This window comes from Catharus ustulatus, chromosome 1 (genome assembly GCF_009819885.2).
Source record: "Catharus ustulatus isolate bCatUst1 chromosome 1, bCatUst1.pri.v2, whole genome shotgun sequence".
Lineage (NCBI taxonomy): Eukaryota > Metazoa > Chordata > Aves > Passeriformes > Turdidae > Catharus > Catharus ustulatus.
Genome location: NC_046221.1, coordinates 67,663,693 through 67,684,958, shown reverse-complemented (window position 1 = coordinate 67,684,958; position 21,266 = coordinate 67,663,693). Strand labels below are relative to the sequence as shown.

General features: G+C 43.6%; 1 protein-coding gene across 8 annotated transcripts in view; it reads left to right on the top strand.

Annotated features, from left to right (window-relative positions):
* Positions 1-17,281, top strand: part of PHACTR1 (phosphatase and actin regulator 1) — a 303,608-nt gene extending 286,327 nt beyond the window's left edge. For all 8 annotated transcript variants that reach the window (XM_033071845.2, XM_033071811.2, XM_033071816.2 and 5 more), the window contains 4 exons: positions 462-523; positions 6,973-7,113; positions 10,265-10,341; positions 12,478-17,281. In XM_033071845.2, the coding sequence (XP_032927736.1) occupies positions 462-523; positions 6,973-7,113; positions 10,265-10,341; positions 12,478-12,493 (296 nt within the window). In that variant the 3' untranslated portion in view covers positions 12,494-17,281. The remainder of the gene's footprint in view (positions 1-461; positions 524-6,972; positions 7,114-10,264; positions 10,342-12,477) is intronic.
* The last annotated feature ends 3,985 nt before the right edge of the window (positions 17,282-21,266 follow it).

Sequence of the window (21,266 nt, the reverse complement as noted above, 5' to 3'; positions counted from 1 at the left end):
CAATTTGCCTGGCACTTCTATTCCAAAAGGGTTTTTTCTATCATCTCCAAAATGTAGCTGCAATGATTATTCTTCAGATGGAAAAAAAAATTGCACGTTTCTTTTCCAACCATTGACCTTGCAGAATCCGACCCTATCGCACCTGAGCCCTCTGAGGCCACCAGGCCTGTGGACAGGGAGATAACATTTTTTGAAGAGCTGGCTTGCTGCCCAGCTCTTCTAGAACGTGACACACCTGAAGAGGTGCCAACATAGGGAAAGGAAGGAAGCTGTAGATGTTTTATGAAGCGTATGAAGAAGTGCAGTAACTACAGATCGAGGACATTCACCAGCCCCAGAGGGACATATTGTGCATCAGAGAGGTCCTGAAACATTAATATACTGATGGAAAGGCTTATTTTTTTGCAAACTGTGCATGCCTGATGAGTCCACAGTCTGAAATCCTTGTAAATCTTTTACAGCCCGGAATGAGCAAGAAGAGCAGGAGGAAAAGCGAGAGATTAAGAGAAGATTAACACGTAAGGTGAGAAGCAGCTTTGATCCTATTATGACACTACTGTAACTTTCTCCCTATTGCACAGTTGTTTGCCATTTCCCTTTTCTTCAGCACCATTTTCAAAAGTGGAGTGTGAAAAAAATCTAACAAAAAAAAATCTTTAAAATAAATCAGCAATGTTGCAGGGTGTAGGTCCACAGAGAGTGACAGAAACCACTTTGCAGGCTACTGCTGGTAACATTTCAAACAGGAAAAAAAGACGATCTAGTTTTCATAACTGAATGAGTTTTGAGCAGCGAAGGATAGAGATCAGCATTTACAAGGACCAATGCTTCTTATAAATGTAATGGTTTCTATGACCATTACAGAAAGCAAAGTCAAAGCAATGCTGATTTGAAAATTCCACCCAAAAAAACCTCATAAAACTGGAAGCTAAACATTTTCTGGAAAGGGAGGTTGTCAGTTGAGGCATTTAAAGTAAATAGAGACAAACATTTGCAAAAAAGCATATAGTGTAGAAAACAATCTTGTATTGGCAGGGAAGGATGAACAAAATAGCATTGCTTGATTCGAAACTCATTTACTGTTAAAACTGAAGGGCAGTCATTTCAGATGTATGCATTCAGTTTTGCAGCTGGCGTAAATGTCTACGGATGCCCACACATACACAGTGAACAATCCATCCTGCTATTGCAGATTAACTTTGTTTCAGCACTGACATATTTTCTATCTCCTCTAAAAACTCACATGCTTGTGAAGCAGCACCATTCCCTTTCTATATAATTGTAGATGGCTTAGGTTTTTTTATCTATGTGATCACAGCTTTCATGGTATAAATAATAACAAGGAAAGGTCTGTAAGGTCTCTAATAATAATAAGGAAAGGTTACATTCTGAGAACTGAATTGCTTTCTACCATGGTTTAAAATCTCATGCCTTAATCTCAGTTCATGTAAATAGGTAGAATTCTTGGTTACCAGTGAGGGGATACTGCTGTTGTCTGCAAGAGTTAGAGAGCCATAATATTATTTGTAAAACACATATTCCTCACCACAATGACAGGGATGATTTTGCATTCCCTCTTAGCACTGCCTGAAAGAAAAGATCCTAACTGCATTGCAGATGTTTCATGGGATTGAGGCTCTGCGCAAAGGCTGGAAATAACATTTTACCAGGCTTTCAATTTCCCTGTACACTGAAGAGTAAACACGTGCAGGAATCCAGTGCAGAGCCTGATGCCATTTGAGGAGCAGCTGTAATAGATAGAGAGCAAAGCTTCCCATACCCAATGTGCCACCTAAGAAGTGAGGGTTGGTGACAGAGCCAGTGCCATCACCACACAGTTCCCATCCTCCGCAGTAGGAAAGGTGCAGAGCACAGGAATCATCTGTCACAGGCAGAGGCCACAGCTCAGCTAAAGCACCCAGGTTGCCACTGCTTCACATCAGTGTCTGCTCCCTAAAGCCTCGGCAGTTTTCTGAGAGATTTTTTGCTTTGTCTTGTTTGCACTTTGAAGTAGGAACAACAGGGAAAGCAGCATCAGTCCAAGGCCTTAGGTTTGGTTCTTTCATGTTCATCCCCCTGTTCCTGGTCACACACTTTTTAGGTTATTTTTTTGGCTTCCTCTTAACTAAAGACTTTTCTCCTCCACATTTCTGAGGTTGATAGCAACATGATTTAACATTCTTTGATTTAGATCATCTTTTTAAACTGTTGGAAATTGTTCTAGTGACACATATAATTTTAATGAAAGAACTGCAGGGCTGATCTAACAACAGATTTTGTTCTCACCTACCAAACATACTATCATAAAAGCTCAGAAATCACTAGAGAAAAGAAGTTAATAAAGTGTGCAAGTGTTTTAGATAACAACTAGAAATGCCAGCCACTGAGTGAATCCTGCAAAAATAGTTGTTATTCCCCAGCTGTGTCTTTCATGAGCCTGCCCCAGATGTGTCGTTGTGTTTACAGCAGAGTGGCAAGCTCCTTCTGTCAGTTTGTACTGAAGTCTTAGTACCACAGGATTCTAAACTTCAGATCAAGCTGAAGTTTAATTGAGCACAGCTACTGTGTTGCCCAGCAGCCCTTTCTGTTTGCACTGAGTTTTCACGCACACACATGCCCGCAGGGTAAATTCAACATGAGGAAACTCTGCCATGTTGCCTCTTTTGTAAACGTGTGTAGTTGGGAATAAGAAGGGAAGTGAGTTCTGTAGAAGCCACTGATGAGACTTTTGACCTTGCACTACAGAAACTGCTGCAGTCCCCAGGTTTTTTTGGTGGCAACATTCCAATTCCAAGGGAAAAACCCACTCCATCCATAAAAAAAGCTGTTCTTAAAATTCCATCAGCACTGACATTTTGTTACAGTGTTATGATGATAAGTTGTAAGATGACATGCTGTAATAAGTAAGATTACCTTGCTAGGTCTAGATGCCTTATTAAAGTCAGCAATAAATATCCAGTTGAATTTATCATCTGGACAGGCAATTTCTAAAAAAAATTAAAATAAAAAATTAAAGAAATCAGGTGACCTATAGCGAGCTGCCCCTTTTAGCACTTTCCATCCTCTCCAACTCATCTAGTTCCACATTAACCAGGATGAGGAATAGCTACCATTCAAATAACAAAATGAAGGCACATGCTGGTGGCTAAGTTTCTCAGCAGCTCATGTCCCTCCTGCCCAAGGAAGGAGAATGGAAGCATGTTTGCCTGTCCCCTGAGATGCCCAGGCACCCCTGTCTTCTGTCTCCCTGCCCCTCGGGCCCACCGAGCACCTTTGGGCACACGGATTTGCGTCATTTGAGTGGAAGGACATGTGGATTAGGAAAGATTTTTCTCTGAGCACTGGTCTCGACCTCCAGTCCATTCAAAGAATGTTAATTTGTAGAAGCCCTCTGGAAGTGTTGCAGATGGGTCACGTCCACAGGGAGATCTCGGCCCCCACAAATTACTACCAAGAAGGTATCTCCTCTGAACCATGACGTGGCCAAGGACCAAGGCAATTAACACAAGCCTGAATGTCCCCTGAGGGCTTCCATTACAGAGAGAGAATCGTAGCCTGGATTAACAGAGCACTTTACAAATCACTTGGAATAGAACTCTTCTTTTCCTACCTTCTCTTCTCTTAAATGGCACCATGCTTCCCAGCCCCCAGAGCTGTTTATTGCTTTTTATTCCCCCACTGCCAATAAGCTTATATTTCTCAGAGGTCTAGCTCCAAAAGGAAATCTCGCAGAGCTGTAATACTGACTACCAAATGGAAGAGGTGTGGCTGTTTCTTAAAATCTGTGCAATAATCTGAAAGCTTCACTCCTGTTAAATTCTTGCCCCAGTCTAATTTAAATGCTCTGTTCACTGGTGCCTCTCTGGGAAATGTCTCCTCTGCTTGAAGATGTTCAAGCTTTTCTTTAACTGACCTCCACTGGCTTGCATCAGCAAAGGCTGTTGAAAATAATGAATTCTTGAGAGAGGTGGGACTCATCAGAGAGAGGTGAGAGAGATGCAGCAGAGAGGAGAAAGGTCAGAGAAGTAAAAAAGGTTAGTGGCTAATTTGGGCAAGCTGCATTTATAGTCAGAGGGAAAGGTCTTTGAGGCATTTTTTTCACATCTTGCTCCTATGTCTTTACTGCAGAAGGTGGGGAGCAAAGGGGGGGTGCTGCTGGTTAGGGTTTGTAATTTTTCAGTTTATTTTCTTCTTTAAATAACAACTATTAACATTTTAGTGAGGTAACAGGGCAGGCAATGATGACATGCTAAGATAAGCTTCCTCGTGACTGAAGTGGGGCAAACTCAGCATTTTGCATTTGACTAAATCCCAAGACCAGACTGGCAAGAGTAAATCCACCTCCCCTTTACCTGGTGGGGGTGCTTGGGTTTGTTTCATTTCCCATGCCATGGACAAAGGGGGGTGTGTTAAACCTTCCCTTTCAAACTGCCTTAGTATCAAAGCCTGGAAAATGCTCATTTGTATCTACAGCACTCCAGAATATACAGAAGAAAATTTGAACTCCTGTAACAAGGCATGAGAGGTCCTTTCCTCATTTACTGCTCTTGGATTAATACAAATCCATTTATTTTAAAAGGGAATATTATCCTGGTGCAGACTCAAATAATGAGTCACTCATCATAGAATTACCCTGGTCCTTCAGCTCCCAAATCTTCACAAATAGGTAGAATAGAAATGTAAATGTCCAGGTAGTGCACACAGAAAAAGTCCAGACACACTCATACACCTACATCCCTTTGACATTAACAGAAGTAAATTAAAAAGAGTCCAGCTCAGTAAGAAGCCTTTCTCCCTGCTTGGAGCACCACACCTTGTGCAGACAATCGCATTATGCCCTTGGCTATGTCCTTGTCCTGTAATTTTTGAATGTACCCTGTTCTTTCTGCCTGTTAGAAGAGCTCATTCTCAGGTGTTGCTCAATAAGGACTCTGTAGAATTAAGCGATTTAGACCCAAGAGACCACAGCTCACAGGTCATAAAAATAAACTGCAAGATGAGATCTCAGATGAGCTGTGCCCTCAGCGTGGACACACATTGAACTAACACCTGCAGTGGGGCTGCTTACAGTCTGTCCTGCAAAGCTGGTTCCCCAGCTAGTCAAGAGTTAAGTGAGCTCTGGGCAGCCCAAACATACTGTGAGACTCTCACATCTAGATGATCACAAGACATATCTGTAATGGTATGAGGAGAAGGCAGGGAAATTCGTTAACTATTCAAATAATGTAGCTTTAACTAATGGCTTTTAGAAAATGACTTAGCGTGGTTGTCTCTCTCATTACACTTAGCATGATCAGATTGGCACTTTGGTTTAATGTACTGAATATATTTTGTGTGCATGCATTTATGTATGGAAATATATGTAGATTTATGGCTACACATGAACTATGTGATACTAACCATAGATTTCAGGACTCTTTCACAGCCAGAACACTGGCACAAGAGTCTGCATCTTTTTTTCATCCACATTCCCATTCTCCTGAGCATCTCACAGGCAGGACATTAGTGCAGCTCTGCAGACTCTCCACATGAGGTGTTTGAACCCAATTTGTGTGTGCATGCTTATGGATGCTACTATAAGGAGAGCAGCCCCACTGCTGCCTCCCATCACAATCATCTTTTCTAAACAGAGAAAGACAACCAACCATGCCAAGAACAAGCACACAGGCTACAGCCAGATGCAGGATAGGGCAGTGGAGCTCCACCCAAGTGTTGAAGAAAGGAGGGATTTTTCACCCTTCACTTAGTATCCTGGCTATGTTAACTCATAGTTCTCCCTAGAAGATGAAATGCAGGGAACTGAGATACTTAATTTGGAAGAAAGGTGGATTCAGGGGCATCAATAATGTGGCAGATTAGAATCTCAAGCATTTTATTAAATATTTAGACCTTTCACCCTTCACAAGGGTGAAATATTTCAAACACATCTATTTCTAGTGAGTGGGAAGAGCATGATACACTGTGTAGGAAATTATTATCGGGATATTATTTTTCCTGATGTATTCTGGTTACAAATGTTCTACTCTAACAGTGAAACTTTTCAGCTAATCTACAGCCACATGCACACATTTATGTAGCACCTTCAGAAACGATTGTGTAATTGCTTTCGACATTCACCAGCATGCTGTGCATCCAAGGAGAATTGATCCCTGAAAGCCAGCTCCTGTCCCTGCCCATGTAACTTGCTGTGTGACACATGGACTATCCGCACATTAATTTAAGAGAAATTTTTCACTGTAGCTTCCTATTCTGCTGTGGAATTTAACAGAAACGCTTGAAACGATGAAGATGCTTTTCTGACGTGATACAATCCTCCATTGCCATTTCTTTTGGCTTGTAGCATGCAACATAAACTTCTAAAAGTCAAATATGCTGTGATACAAACATGTCAAGAGATACAGTTAAAAGTTCAATGAGCACTAATCATCCTGCCTGCCTTTTCTGGAGGTAAGGACAGGTCTGCAGAATATCAGAATGGTAAAGAAAGTTGTTTTTCACCTTTTGCATGTATGTAATTCAGAGCAGGAGCCACTCCATGCCTTGGCCTGACTCCTCTCAGGCAGTGCAAAAGTACAGGCAACAGCAGCAGAAGGCTGGAAAGTACAGGTCATTTTAGAGTTGTGTTGTGGTCTTTGTCTCTTCCTGGGACGTCAGACTAGGAGACTTTCTTGCTTTACTTCTCATTTCTGCCAAGGGTGATCAGCCTCAGCTGGGAATCAGCAGCCACACCAGCTTCCCAAAGAACAGTGGGCTGCTCTGGCAGCAAGGTGAGACAATATTCAAGGTGTCATAACAAGAGGGCATTTCCCAGATACCAATTCTATGAAAGGATGATAAAAACAAAGCACTGGGAATGTCTGAACACTCTTATTACCATAATGGCAGCTGCAGTAAAATAAAACCCCAAGCAGCGCTCTATAGGGAAAAAGCAAAGTCCTGATATCTTTTTCCACATCTTCCTCAACCCTGCAGCTGAGTCAAAGGCCCACAGTAGAAGAGCTACGTGAGAGGAAGATCCTCATCCGCTTCAGCGACTACGTGGAAGTGGCAGACGCGCAGGACTACGACAGGAGGGCGGACAAACCCTGGACACGACTCACAGCCGCCGACAAAGTAAGTGTAGCAGCTCTGGGAGAGCCATGGCCTAAACACCCAGAGCATTCATGGCAAACAGCATCCCTTGGGTCCCACAGGTCCCATGGCTGTCAAGGAATTAACATCCACCTGACATCCCTTCCCATCACACCTGTGGTTTTTTCCCATTCACGAGGTTTGGGTTTTTTTGTTTAAAGCATAAATCTTTGGCAAGGAGGTTCCTATATGCATGGAAACCAGGAGAAGGAAGGAATCTCAAGCCCCTTGAGGAAAGGTCTTGATGACAGCCCTGTTATTTGTTTCTGGCTTTGGTCTTACCACATTATGCTGCCAGGTGAGAGCTCTGGCAAGACTTAGCAGAGCAGTGAGACAGAAGCATGTGCCAGAATGGCTGTGCCAGGACAGGACAGGCTTGGGTGTGGAAATGCCAGCAGATCAATTTGGCAAAGGTACCTCCATCAAAGCCAGGTCACTTCTCTCTAGTGGGTTACAACATGGGTCTTTCCTCAGGATTTCTGCCACAGAGTATTTTAAACCCTGAACTAAAATCATACAAGACCTGCAGATGAAAAAAAGGACACGTTTGATATTGATGACACTGCCCTCTGAGCACTGGTGGAACTTCCAGTAAATAGTGTCTCTGTGTTGACATTGGTGGCAGAGGGAGTAAATTGCTGGCAAATTATATCAGTCACATGCTAAGGGTCTTAATGGGACCTCGGGAAAAACGTTTAAAAGATTCTATGGATGTTGTAAGAAGCAACATGAATCTTGTAGTCACTCTATGATACCCTTTTAATTTTAAAGACTTTCAGATACCTGAATTCAAGCCTTGACTATTTCTTTGCCATGGAACTCACTCATTCAGCAGTGGGGAGCATGACATCCAATGCTTAGAGCATTAGCAGAATTTCCAACCACACCACTCATCTATGGTGCTCGTGGTTTTATTCGCTGAGGACAGCCTGTTATACTTGTATAATTCAACCAAAGGACTTGTAAAGTTCTGTGACATTGTTCTCCTCCTTGATAGAGGGACTTTTTTTCAGTTTAGCTTTGGTTAAGGTAATGTAGCATAAACTTATTTGAAAAAAAATAAAAACTTCCTCAGGACTTCCATAGACCATAATATACTGGGTTAAATTAACTTTTCTCATTAGTCAATTGACTTAGATTTATTCTTTTAATTGTTTGATGAGGGAAGGAATAAATCTTCTAACTACAGCCAATGAGAGATCCCTGTCTGGGATGAAAGGCATGGAGAAACTTTAGCTGGGCATGGAGATTTGATGTCCTATGACATCCAATGTCTCTGAAAAGAACAAGCAATAAATACCACTATTAAATGTGACCTAGTAAAGAGTTTAGTATTAAGGCAGAGTACTTTGATATCACTTTTTCTTTTTTTATAATGCATGTACAAGTTCAGTAGTGAGAGAAAAGGGTAAAGTCCTTCAAATTAATTTTTTCTCGGCAAAGCACCATCAGAAGAAGAGATGTTTGTCATTCTAATATTAATGCCCTTTATAGCATAAGGAGGCAGATAGATTGGTTTTTGTTTGGGTCCTGTGGGCAGTATTCTGATTTCTGCCATTCAGGTGACCTGCTTTTCCTCAACACTAAGTCTACTGTTGGAAAAAATAGCCAGACAAATTGAAACAAAGCTGCATCATCCTAGATAGGATTATTTTCTTCCAGAGCTGTGATTCAGTAGCTGTCTTCACTGGTCAGCACAGACTAGATGAATTGCAAAAACAGATTTTAGCAATGGGCTTTTCTGTTTGCCAGTAAATCTTGCTCTGTGTGCAGGGTGGAGGGAACTGCCTTCAGCCAGAGTTTGTCTTTAGCAGGTCTGACTCTTAGGGGAAGGAAAAGGGCATTTTTATATCTCTCCAACAGATGAGGGATGGAGAAGGGAATAGATCTCAGTGCCTGTGGGAGTCAACCACCCCTGTGGCCTCCTTCAGAGTCACTTCAGTAGCAGATTGGTCTGCTGGAGCTGCTGCATAGCCATCACTCTGTCCTGATGGATGAGGCAGTGCCTGACAGGCACTTCTAAGGGAAATAAGAAACCAAAGCTGTGGAGAAGGAGCAGAAAAGGCCTTTTCTGTTCAAAAACACTTGCAAAATCCATTGCTTAGGGTCTGTCAAAGCAAAGGTAGTTGCTGACTGGAGTAGTGGCTGTTGCAAAAGTTCTGTTTTGGGCTTGTACTACTCATACTGGTTTAGATTTCCTTCACTGAGAAAAATTCCTGACAGCCATGAGTACCACTTTCTGGAGCAGCCCCTTTCCACACCTGATGCTGATGTTTTCAGCATCACACAGGAAGGCAGCGCGCACACCTCGGACCCATGGGAGCGTTTGGCCACAGCAGACACCTTGCATTTCCCCTCCAAATGCTCACAGTGAAACCACTTGTGAGCAACAAATATCACAGAGCTGTCAGAGGTCTTGACTCTAAGCTTGGGACTTGAGCAATTTCTGCTCAGCACCATCTCTACCATGCAGCCGAGTCCCTCCAAGTCACCCCCTCTGGCTCTTAATATTCTTCAGTATTTCTCCTCCTGCCAGTGTCCTGTGATTTTGTTTTCCAAAAAGCACAGCTGGGTCAGAAGGGAGGAGCAAGGCAGAGAGACACAGCCTGAGGCAGAGTAGAGGGCAGGGAGCCAGGTATCCCTCTTTCCTTCCCAAGTAAGATCAGTTGCTTTAGGTAATTTCACCTGAGGAAATTCAGGACCAATAAAGGCAGAAGACATCTCAAACACAAGTTTGTCAGGATCTGGTCCCAGTCTAGTCACAGTCCAGCTCTGGAACAGATTAGAGTGTTTCACAAACTGCGATGCACTTTTTTTTTTCATGCTTGCACTCCTTTGGATTTTGTACATGTAAATGTTTATATAGGAAGCCAGAATTTGGTTCTGTACCTGCATTGTCTGTGTTATATTTTCAAATTGAGCCATTCCACTAAAGCATTTCTCTCTTCCCTTTATGTGATTTAGAACATGCTTATCTCTGTTCCTTTTCACATTTTAAAGTCTTTATGTTTGTCTTTGTCTCTCTGATAATGTTATCTCTCTGCTTTGCTTTTAATATATGGTTTTGAGAACAAAGTGAACTTCTTCTGATCTCTCTCATTTATACATTTATGAGTTTCTTTGTCCTTTGCAGGCAGCCATTCGAAAAGAGCTTAATGAATTTAAAAGCTCTGAAATGGAAGTTCATGAATTAAGTAGGCATCTAACAAGGTAAGATGAGAGATTAATTTTTTAAGACTATAAATGAATACTGCTGTTTAAAAAAAAAAAAAAAAAGCCAGCAGCTGTTTCTCCAACATGCACTGAACACACCATGAGGTCTAGACAACATTTAGAATTACAGGCTGTAAAAGCAACTCACACAGACGAACACATGCTGCCCCATTATGTGGAGTTATGCAGGCATGTGCCATTTAATGAAGTATAGCCTCTTTATTTTTTTTTTTTTTTTTAAATCATCATGCTGTATAGCTGTTCTTCTGAGATGAAAAGTTAAAAAAAGAGTTGGTGCCAGGAGGGGGACAGAGAGCCCTTGTAGAGCATGTAGCAAAGTCTGAATGAGCGCACACTAAGCCCTGCTGTGTGTGCAGCTGTTCCACACCACACAGATCCCACCCACAGATCTCCCTCTTGTTCTCCACATCCAGCCATGATGCAGTGGGGCATGGCAAGATCAACACTGCAAGAGAGGCACTATTATTTACACCTTGCCTCTTCTTAGTTTTAAAGGTAGAGACTGAATGAATTTTCCATGAGCCCAAACCAACCACCTTCCTCTCTGACAGGCTAGGGCTGAAGTCAGGCCTTTGCACATCAACACTTTAGACTTCAAAGACAAGTGTTGGATACTGAAGATAAGTGACAGTGGGATCTGGTGCAAAACTGGAGCTGCCCTTGTATTAATGCGTTCATCACTTCAGTGCTCATGAAAAATGCAGGCAGTACTTTTAGGAAAAATACAGAAAAGCTTAAGGCAAAATTAATTTTGTATTAGGGGATTTTGATGTGTATAAATTAATAATTACATTAAAATTCACCACATGTATTATGCATATATTACCTTGCAGAAACGATCTCCCTTTCCCATCCTAGCACGTGCTAGGCTGGTTGCACTGGGGTGTGTAGTGATGGAGTGCTGCTAGAGACAAGCCAGCTGCTCCTGAGCCACAAGGTCTGGGAGAAGCCTTAGGATGTATGGTTGGCCTAGATCTGTTGACCCCACTGACTGAGCCTTTGAGGGACATTTGGCTGCTCCAGGGCAAGGTGACAAGTGTAGAAAGAATGAGGCTGTTTTAAAGGGGGTGTTGCTACAAGTAGACAAGCTCCATTGAGAGCTCCTCTGAATTCCATGAAGCCTTGCATCCCACAACATACAGACTGATTTAGTGTTCCATAAGTCTCTCTGGCTGCTTGGCTTTCACAGGTTTCTGCACAGTATTTTCCTTCTCTTCTAGTGTTTGAGTGAGCAGTGACCTTTTAAAGTTTGCATCTGAAAGCCACTGAGCATCTTGGACTCAGTGAGTCTGGGCTGGGCATGCAGAGAGCCACAGCTCACATAACAGACACTGGAATAAGGGTTTGCCTGAAGAACAGCAGGATTTACTGGCTCGACAAGTGGCTTTGGGAAATACGCACTTGAAGGAAGCATGCTTAAACAAAAGAGAGTAATTCCTTTAAATAAACGTAGATAAATCACCATTATAAAGTCATTAACAAGGTAATGAGCTCTTCATGTCATTAAGCATTGGCAAGAGCAAAGAATGTGAGTGTCACTTTACTAGTGGGACACATTAATTAATTCATAATAGAGTGAAAAATCAAAGCTTAAAAAATGTGTATTTGCAGATCTAACAAAGTTGGGCCTTCTGACACAGGGTGCCTTGCAGGAAGGGTGGCCATTTTAGCTCCATTTGTCTCTTTAGACTCCAACCTTAAGGAATAATCATGGTTAAACTGCATGTAAATCTTTCTGGCAGAATAGCGTAAGGTCTGTCTAAACCAGACAATTTTGTGGAGTCAGGCCTTGTATGACCTGGAAGAGGGTGAGCTGATCCGCTGTCACCCACTCAGGGATCCATAGGATAGACCCAAAGTGTATGAATGTCTCTGGTAGATTTTGGTGCCAACAGCTTACACCTCTGAACTGTGAGTCTGGCAAGGGTCAAGGAAGTGTGAGTGTCTGTCTGTTTTGGGTCCTCTTGCCAGCATGGCTGGTATCAATGCTGCAGGAATTGAACTGCCTAATGGTGTCACTGCAGCAATTAGTTCTCCTAATCTTTTTATGTGCAATGTACATGTGAGGATATGATCTTACCATTTCTCTTTTCTTTCCCCCTTGGGTTTTAGGTTTCATAGACCGTAGCAGATCAATTCTACTTGACTACTATGCCATCTTCAAAACATAACTAAAAGGAACCATAAGTGCTGGTATTATTCACTTCCCTGTTACGTACAATGTAAATCTTCCGAACTGCCTTTTTAAAAAAAAAAAAATAGTAGAAAAATAAATATTAAAAAAAAAGGAGAATTGTATTTACATGTGATGAGTACTGCAGCATCATCAGACCTGCTGGTTCAAGCTTCAGAAAATACCCCTGGTGGGAAATCGTGCCAAGACTTGGCATCTATGTATAGGACTTTCCCGGCATGTGGATTTGCCATACGTGTTCAAGCCCAGCTGGTGGTGCAACCTTTGCTGTCTTCAGGCACCCCTCATCCTGACAAGCCTCTGTCATCAACCCTAGAGAGCCCTGAGATGGTGTTCAGGGAATCACTTGGCCTGGGTGAAGTCTCCAAAAGATGAGCCCCTGTGATACTGAAGCACTTACACCAAACACTCATTTCAAGCTGAGAGCACCTTATGAGGACGGTGAAGGAGCGAAACTCTCCATGGGCCAGCCCATCTGTGAATATCATATCACTTGAAAGGCATTTCTTTCCCTGGAGAAGTTTACAGCCAGTCAGTAGACATTGTTCAGCTTCCAAGCAGAAAAAGGTAACTCCTCTGAAGAACAGGACTCCCTACTGAAGGCTGCTTCAGTTCTAGCAACTGTTTGTTTTCCATCTCTTTCAAGTATAATTTTCTAAACCCAGTTGTGAGCCCATTAGCACTAAGTGACAAGAACACAGGACCAGCAAGCAAACACCCATCTCTTCATGGTCACTGCATGGCATCTGCTCCCCTTGTAGTTTGTCTTTACACCCAAACCTCGTGACTGTGTGAGAGCCAGCATGCCCCCAGCAGCTGGAAAGGCTGGTACTCCCCTCTGGCTCTGCAGAGGGACATGTAACAGGAGGGGCTGGAGGTTCCATGAAGGATGTCTATTGTCTCTGTATCAGGTGTCTCAAGAACTGATCCTAAACTCACACTGAGCAAAGCATGACAAAGTATGTTACCTGGCCTAACAAAAGGAGTCAGGGGCATTCTTATGGATGGTGGGACTTGTCACTGGTACCCATGGCTGAGGCATAAGGACAGCAATTCAGAGGTGTTCTGAATTTATTGGTTCTAATTTTGGTTTTAATTTATTTTTATTATAGTGCTTTAACACACAGACTGACCAAGCAGAGCTCAGAGAGCTGGTCACTCTGGGCCTGGTTTTCTTGCCAACTTAAGTGTGTGCTCTACAGTAAGGAAGCACACATAGCCTCACTGCTTTCAAGAATATGTTTGACAGGCTTATTTGAACCTGAACACAGAATCACAGAATGACTAGATTGGAAGAGACCTTCAAGATCATCGAGTCCAACCCATGCCCTAACACCTCAACTAAACACAATTAAGTGCTTTTCTGAACTTAGGCAATCACCTTCCAGAATTAAGTCCTTAACTAATATAATGCCAGCAAGCTGGGGCAGATATTGTCAGGATACAAGACTATTATACCATGTTTTGGGACAGTGGCTGAAAGCACTATAGCAACATTATTGTAAGAAGTTCCAGATTATTATTTCAGGACACCTTTTCTTCCACAATAGCTATTTTCCTCTGACAGTTTGAACAGAGAGGCCAAAGTTTTTTACTACAGAATAGTTATTTCTGTTATTCTTTTACTAATTTTTTCTTTCTCACTGTCTTCCATTTATCTGTCCTCTCTTCCGTGCTCCCTGTCCAGCTCCCTCTGTTCCATGCTAACATGACCCTTCACTGATTGCAGGCTGAGAAGTCTCTCACATGTGAGCATTTAATAGCCAGTGCAGTGTAGTGCCAACACTCCTGCCTCTTCTCAGGCCTCACCTCACTCCTCTGGATGCAGGAGTACAGCCAAAGGGCCTGCATGTAGCCCATGGAATGGCTCTAGCACCCAGCCTGCCCCAACAACCCTGGCAGAGAGGGTAATACCCTTCATCTACGCTTGGTGGTGGCACTCAGTGCCTCACAGATTGGCTCTCCACCAGAGAGAAGCAAAAGCCTTTCATTCTCATCCATAGCCATCCTTGCAATGCTGTGGATTATTAGCTATTAAATGAGGATTGGCTGTTGTAGGATGGAACATGGAAGTAAAAACCAGGTGGTTTCTGGTGCTTCCCAGACTGAGTGATGATTTCTGGGAAAACACACCGTGATCCCTGCATCACCAGCTCACACTTGCTTTAGATGGAAGTTCATCAGTAGTGAAAGACTTCAATGTGCGAAGTTATCAGCTCAGTGCAGCAGAGGCAGAGAGCACTTAACATACCAACCAGGAATACACTGCTTTGGGGTTACCTTCATGAAAACCTCAGTTCGTGTTTATTAATTCATTCACATACATATGCACACAAGTTACAATACTGCATTACAGCTTTAAAACAAGGGGGGAAAGCCTTTATGCTTTTGACTGCACATTTGCAAAGGGCTCTGCAACAGAGCTGTTCTGAAGAAGAAAATATCCTTGTGTTCCCAGCATGGATCTCACACCTGCCCCAGCATCCCTAGCTTAGAGGATCACTGTGAAATGGAAGGGGCGCCATCTAAGGAGCAATGGTGACAGGAATCACAGCATTTGGTGGGCTAGTGGGAGGGAAAGGTGAGGATTTGTTTCATTTTTATTTAAAAATTAAGAGGAGGGAGGTGGAAGTTGCAGGCTGCTGCTGTTTTAGTGTTTGTGCTGGAGTTCCCAGGGGAATGTTCAGTCTGGGCACTACCACTGTCCCTCATGGGCACAGTCCCAAGCAGTGCCCACACTGCCCTGCCAGTCTGGCACCCAAAATAAACCCTTGAGCGCTGGCTGAGACACATAACAGCCAAGTCATGGGTGATGGCCAAATGTTCCCCAGCACCTTCATCCGGATGAGCCCATGGCAAGTCCCTGCTGATCACTCAGCAAGTTGGCACACTCAGCCTTGCCCCATGATTTGTGCTCCCCAGGGCAGCTCCACGCAGCCATGCTTTTTTTTTCCTTATTTCTTTGGGATTTTTTTTTTTACTTAACTCCTAGCTGAGCAGATACCAGGACAGAAGTGGAAGAATTGCCATATTTCTCCCCAGTTGGAAATAGAGCTTATTCCTGAAAAGGGGGAAGGGGAGGAACAAGAAGCCATACAAGGTCTTTGGCACTGCAGTATCACCAAAATGCCAGGTCATGTGCTTTTAGCTACAGTGGGTCTGGGTAGTTTGCAAAGTAAACCTTTGTCAAGGCTTTCGCAGCCTTTCAGGGCACCACATCCTCCGTGTGCACGCCCACCTCTGGCATTCCTGGGAGGTTGCACACAGACTGGGGAACTGTTGGTCCCATTTTTTATAAATCTGGTTTCTTAAGAACTGTTTTTTCATCTGTGAAAGCCATCTCTATCATGGCAAAGGAGCTGTGATTCTGCTGGCATTAAAAAAAACCAACAGTCAGTCATGATTTCTCTCCTTTGACCTGGATTATGTGTAGGACACAATGATGGCATTCCTGCTAAGACTGCATTAGCAGAGTCATCCTCATTCTGGTTGGAAGGAGATTAATAGTGGTAATAAAGAAATCACACCAGGTTTAGAGAATGGAAAAATCAACACAGAACAAAAAATTACTATTCCAGTCATCTATCTCCAGAGATAATAATCTAGAGTCAAAAAATAGAAGTATTTTTGGTATAATCTACCAAATCCTGAATACTTAAAGTGGGCAAGTATTTAGATATCTGTTCAGCAGCCTGCGGAATAATGAAGTAGAAACGAGGACTAAGGGGTGGCTGGGGAGGTGATGGGGATTGAAAAAGCAATTCCAAAATGTCTAGACAAAAAAGTTCTGATTGGGAAGTGGTGTGTTGGTGAGGAAGCCCAATAGCAGCATGACCCCCCTACCCACACCTTCACCAGCAAAGGGTTGAAGGGATCTGGTGACACCATTCTGACTCAGAGGAAATGTGGGCGTTGTGGCTTTTGCCCACCCTACACCCCACTGGGTGTGTACTTGCAGGCTGAAGAAGTTCCAGGCTGCAGGTTTGCTGGGAAGGGCACCAAGCCAACTTTTGTGTCTAGACAATTCCTAGTGAACACACTGGGCATTATCAGAAGAGAAGGAAGAGGTGGGGGAAAGAACATAATAGCCTTTTAGCTATTTTATGTTAACTGAAACCATTCAGTGAGCCCATTACACAAATATATCTCATCCTGATACATGTATAACCACTGTATTCTGTCATCAGTGCAACTACTCACCAAACTTACCCTTCCTTATTTCTACAGCACCACCTGTGCAGTGCAAACACTATAAAACCAAGAGAGGGGGAGCACTTCCAACATGCCTAGTGAAGCTTACACTCATAAAAATAGATGGGCAAGGTGGAAACCTGTAGTTAGTTATACATGAATGGGGGGCTCCCTAACGTGCCTGCAAATAAAATAACTTTGTATAAATAGCCATGGGAGATGACTAGGTTAATAAAAAAGTCAGGAAAGAAAAAGGGGACAAATTATTTTTCCCAGGTGTTCAGTCTGCTCGAGCTTGGAACAACTTCTGTAAACAAAGAGGAGGTGACGGGCACATTCCCTGTATTCCTGTGTGTCCCAGTTACTCCTACACCAGTTGCATTTTCCAGTTGATATCCAAGTGTATGTATATAGTTTGTCTTTGTATAGGAGTGAGTGTGGTGGCTGTCAATCGTGATCTTCCAGTATTGTAATTTAACAGATTATGGCTGTATGAAAATGATGTAAATAACTAGAAAAAATTAAACTGGATCTCTATGTCCTAGTTTTTGTACATACTGAAACTGCATGTATTTAAATTATTGTTTGTCTCTGATGTATGCAGTTTCTTAAAAAAATTAATTTAAAAAAAAAGCTTTCTGGTGCCTGTGTATTTTATCCCACGCTGCCCCAGTGACTGACAATGTAACACACAGAGGCAGTCAAGGATACCAGCCAGGTTCACCCACACCTCCGTGGGAGGAAAGCAGGAAAAGGAAGATGGGTGCTCTGCTTCCCAGAGCAGATGGGTGGGACAGATCAGATGAGGCCCAAGCGCCATGGCTGGGCTGGAGCAGCTCAGCAGGGAAGGACAAGAGGTACCTCAGCTGCTGAAGGGGTACCTGGCACCACCCTAGTGAAGAGCAAATCCAGCAGTCTGCACTAGACACACACACATCCAAAAGCCCCACGACCAAACCCATCTGTCACCACAATGCTGCTGGTGCAGGCTGTGCCCATGTGCAGCCACCAAGCAGAACCAGCAAGTGCTGCTGCTGTTCAGCTGTGGGGCCATTCCTGCACATCCAAATCACACATTCGCATTTTTTACCCTTCTTCCCCAAGTAGCTCCAGTGGGTGACAAGTTGAAGCCTCTGTGTGGTGAAAAGAGGAGGAAAACCTTTCACAAGAATAAGTACATAGCTTCAAACAGGCTCGCTGGCCTCCTGCAAGGGTGACAGCTCTGCTCTTCAGTGTTTGGACTGATGGTGCAAACATTCTGACCCTGAGGAGATGAGTGACACCCAGCATCCTCACTCTAAGTGGCAGCTGGGAGCAGCTCCCCTCCCCTGACACACAGAGGCTTCAAATGACACAAAAATTAAAGATCTATCTACTTTAACTGGCCAAATTTTGTTCCTTTCCCTTGCTGATAGGGAAACGCAACATGATCAAAACTCTGGTATTGGGCTTTTATTGGTTTGCTTCCATCTGAGTGACTTTTCACCTACCTCACAATCCTTGTTTGTGTGTGTTGGTACATATTTCCACTCTGACAGCCAAGGAGTTTGTGGCTATCCTGTGAGATATGGAAAATAAAGTAAACAAAATTGTAGGTTGTGACTAAAGATCCCTTCCCGCACATCGAGCTACAGCTTCCATAGCAGTGGTATATAGTGTTTTGGTTACATGTGGTAATTTCTGTGCTTTAACAAGAAAATTGTTGGTGAGAATACATTGTACAGGGAATGTGAGAACACAGTCCAGTCTCTTGCACTGAGACCTCTGACCTCTACAAAAGGGATGGGTTATGTTTTAATGGAAGCATTTCATAAAACCAGTCTAAGTGAAGGGATGTGTGTGTGTCTTCAATGAAGTCCATGGCAATCCAATGCCACCTGTAGGCAGGAAATGGAGGAGGCTGGAAAAAAACCAATTCTCCATTTAACAGACACGCCTGCACAAAAACACTCTGCTGCTTGGCAGTGCCTACCTAAGACCTCAGTGCCCTTAGCACAGGGGTTGAGCTGGATTGCTTTGCCATCATCTTCCTCACCTTCGTTTGTCCCCTTTGCTCCTTGGATCAAGGTTCCTAGACAACCAAGCCTGAAAACAACAGTGTGACCATGCCCTGGTCACACAGTCAAGCTGGTCTGCATGAGACGAAGCAGCTGCCCTACTCCTGAGCAGTGGGAGCTTCTGGTGCAGCTGAGAGGGCAAGGTGCAGGCAGTGCAACAGCACCCTCAGGCCACATGGGCCAGCAGTGCCCTCAAACAGTACAAAGCTGCTTACAGAATTCTTCCCTGAGTGACAGAATGAACAAAAGCTTGGCTTTTAGGTAAATTTGTGCCACAGGAGCTGTGGTGTTCAGGACATCTTTGGCTGAAGCCGTCCCATGTGGAGATGGTGGCTGATCTCCTGTCCACAGAACTCTGCTCTGTATCACTGTTACTTTATGAGCCTTTGAATTACTCCAGCTACTTTTGTCTTCATGCTCTCCTGCTTTTCTTTCCATGCAGTCAGGACCCTTAATAAAATACAAACCACTCACTTTTCAAGCATCATCCTCCAACATCTGCCATTACTTTGCTTATCTGGAGTTTCCATCACATTTGGACATCAGCTGGAAAAGAATTGGTGCATGCAGCAGGGGAGAGCACAGACATGTGGCATGACTCTAAACCTCTCTGGAGAGAAAGAATGGCTTGAGGCGAGAACTGGATCAAATTAAGCTTATTTTTCTTGTTTGCAAAGCCCATGAAGATATTTGGCCGGGTGAAGCTTGAGGGGGAGAGCTTTCATGTCCAAAGTGAATGCTTCAGTGCTGTCTCTGGGGGGAAGAAAACATAAAGGAAAAACAAAAACAACCCAACACTTGTTGGGTTCTAAATGGACAAGCAAGTATGCAGCAAGCAATTACATATTCAGCCAGTCAAGAAGAAATTACGTAAATAAAGAAAAAATACCTTATTTTCAACTTCTCAGGAAAAATGAACATCAGGTAACTTGATATGTCCCTGCTGGGTGACATAGAGGTTAACAGAAAACAAATAGCAAAGATAACCCCTTCCTCACCTTACTTAGCCAAAGATTTCAGTGGGAGGTTCAACTACCTGCAACATCAAAACATGCTGTTTTAGGAACTACTAGTCCAGAGTAGATAAATGACCAAACTTGGACTTCCCACTAGAAGTGCCAAGTTGGACACCGCATCTACTGCACTGGTTTAGTTCAAGAGGTCCAAGAATGCTCACCACCAACCCCAGGTTGGTGACAATGTCTGGAGGGACAGACCCAGGCTTCCCCAACAGTGGACTCTGCTCCAGGCTGGGACTTTAGAGGTACCTTGCCCCAACTTGCCCCTGACCATCGCATGCTGGGGACAGCGGAAGCTCCCATTTTGCCATTCTGCTCCCTTGGGAAGCAGGGCTCTGAGATAAAGCTTTATGTTCCACTAGGGGTATGAGCAACTGAGCAATCACCAAAAATTAACTGAGCCTAAGTGAGCCAGATTCATACTTCCAGTCTATTGGGTATTCAGGGCATCTTCTGCACAAACTGATTGTTTCATAAATCCACAGCCTAAGTTTGTGAATGGATCCACTGAGAGACGCACACAAATGCCTCTCACCAGCAGTGAAGGAAACATGCCATTAAACCACCATGCACCCTCTTGAGAGCTCCCCTTCTTCAGCACAGCCCACAACAAATAATGACCTCTGCATTAGAGACACTCACGGTCCTTCATACATGGAACTGAAAAAGCTACACAGACTTCAGGTGGACATTACAGTGGAGCAGCATTTGAGGATCCATCCCACATAAAATGGGATGTTTAAGTAAAACTGCTGTTATTCATGTGGAAACACAAACTTTTTTTACTGTGAGGATGACCAAGTACAGGTGGCCCAAAGAGTTGTTAGATTCCCTCTCCTTGGAGACCACATGGACATGCTTGATCCTGGGCAACCAGCTCTAGGTGGCCCTGCTTGGGCAGGGAGGTCAGACCACATGGACTCCAGAGGTCCCTGCCAATTTCAGCCTTTCTATGGTTCTGTGTAAAAGTTGATCTCTCTTCTCTGCAGCTCCAGGCCCGGCTATTGATAGAGAAAGGCCTCTTTAAATTAAAAAGTCTTCTGGAGCCTTCAGCCAAACAGTAATTGGAGGAACCCTCATTGGCAAGCCTGGAAGCACTAACACTGACTGACATTTCTAATCCTGATTCAGTGCACCTCTCTTCACAGAATATGAGTTATTGATTCCCTTTCAGGACTGAAACAGCTGAACACCTTCTGTGTCATTGCTGCTTGTTTTTAAATGACCAAGTAATCTGCCCTGTAAAGGCCCCCAGTAAGGCACCCACACCTTTGGGGTTGTGTGAACCAGCTGTGCAGCCAGGGGGAATCCTTCATGTCGGCAATCTCCCAGACCACACCCATGGCTGTTATTTGAAACACTTGTGCACTGCATGTTACAGAATGCAGGGCTGTTGTGTACAGAACTTGTGTCTCTCCTGTGTACCTCACCCAGCTCCCC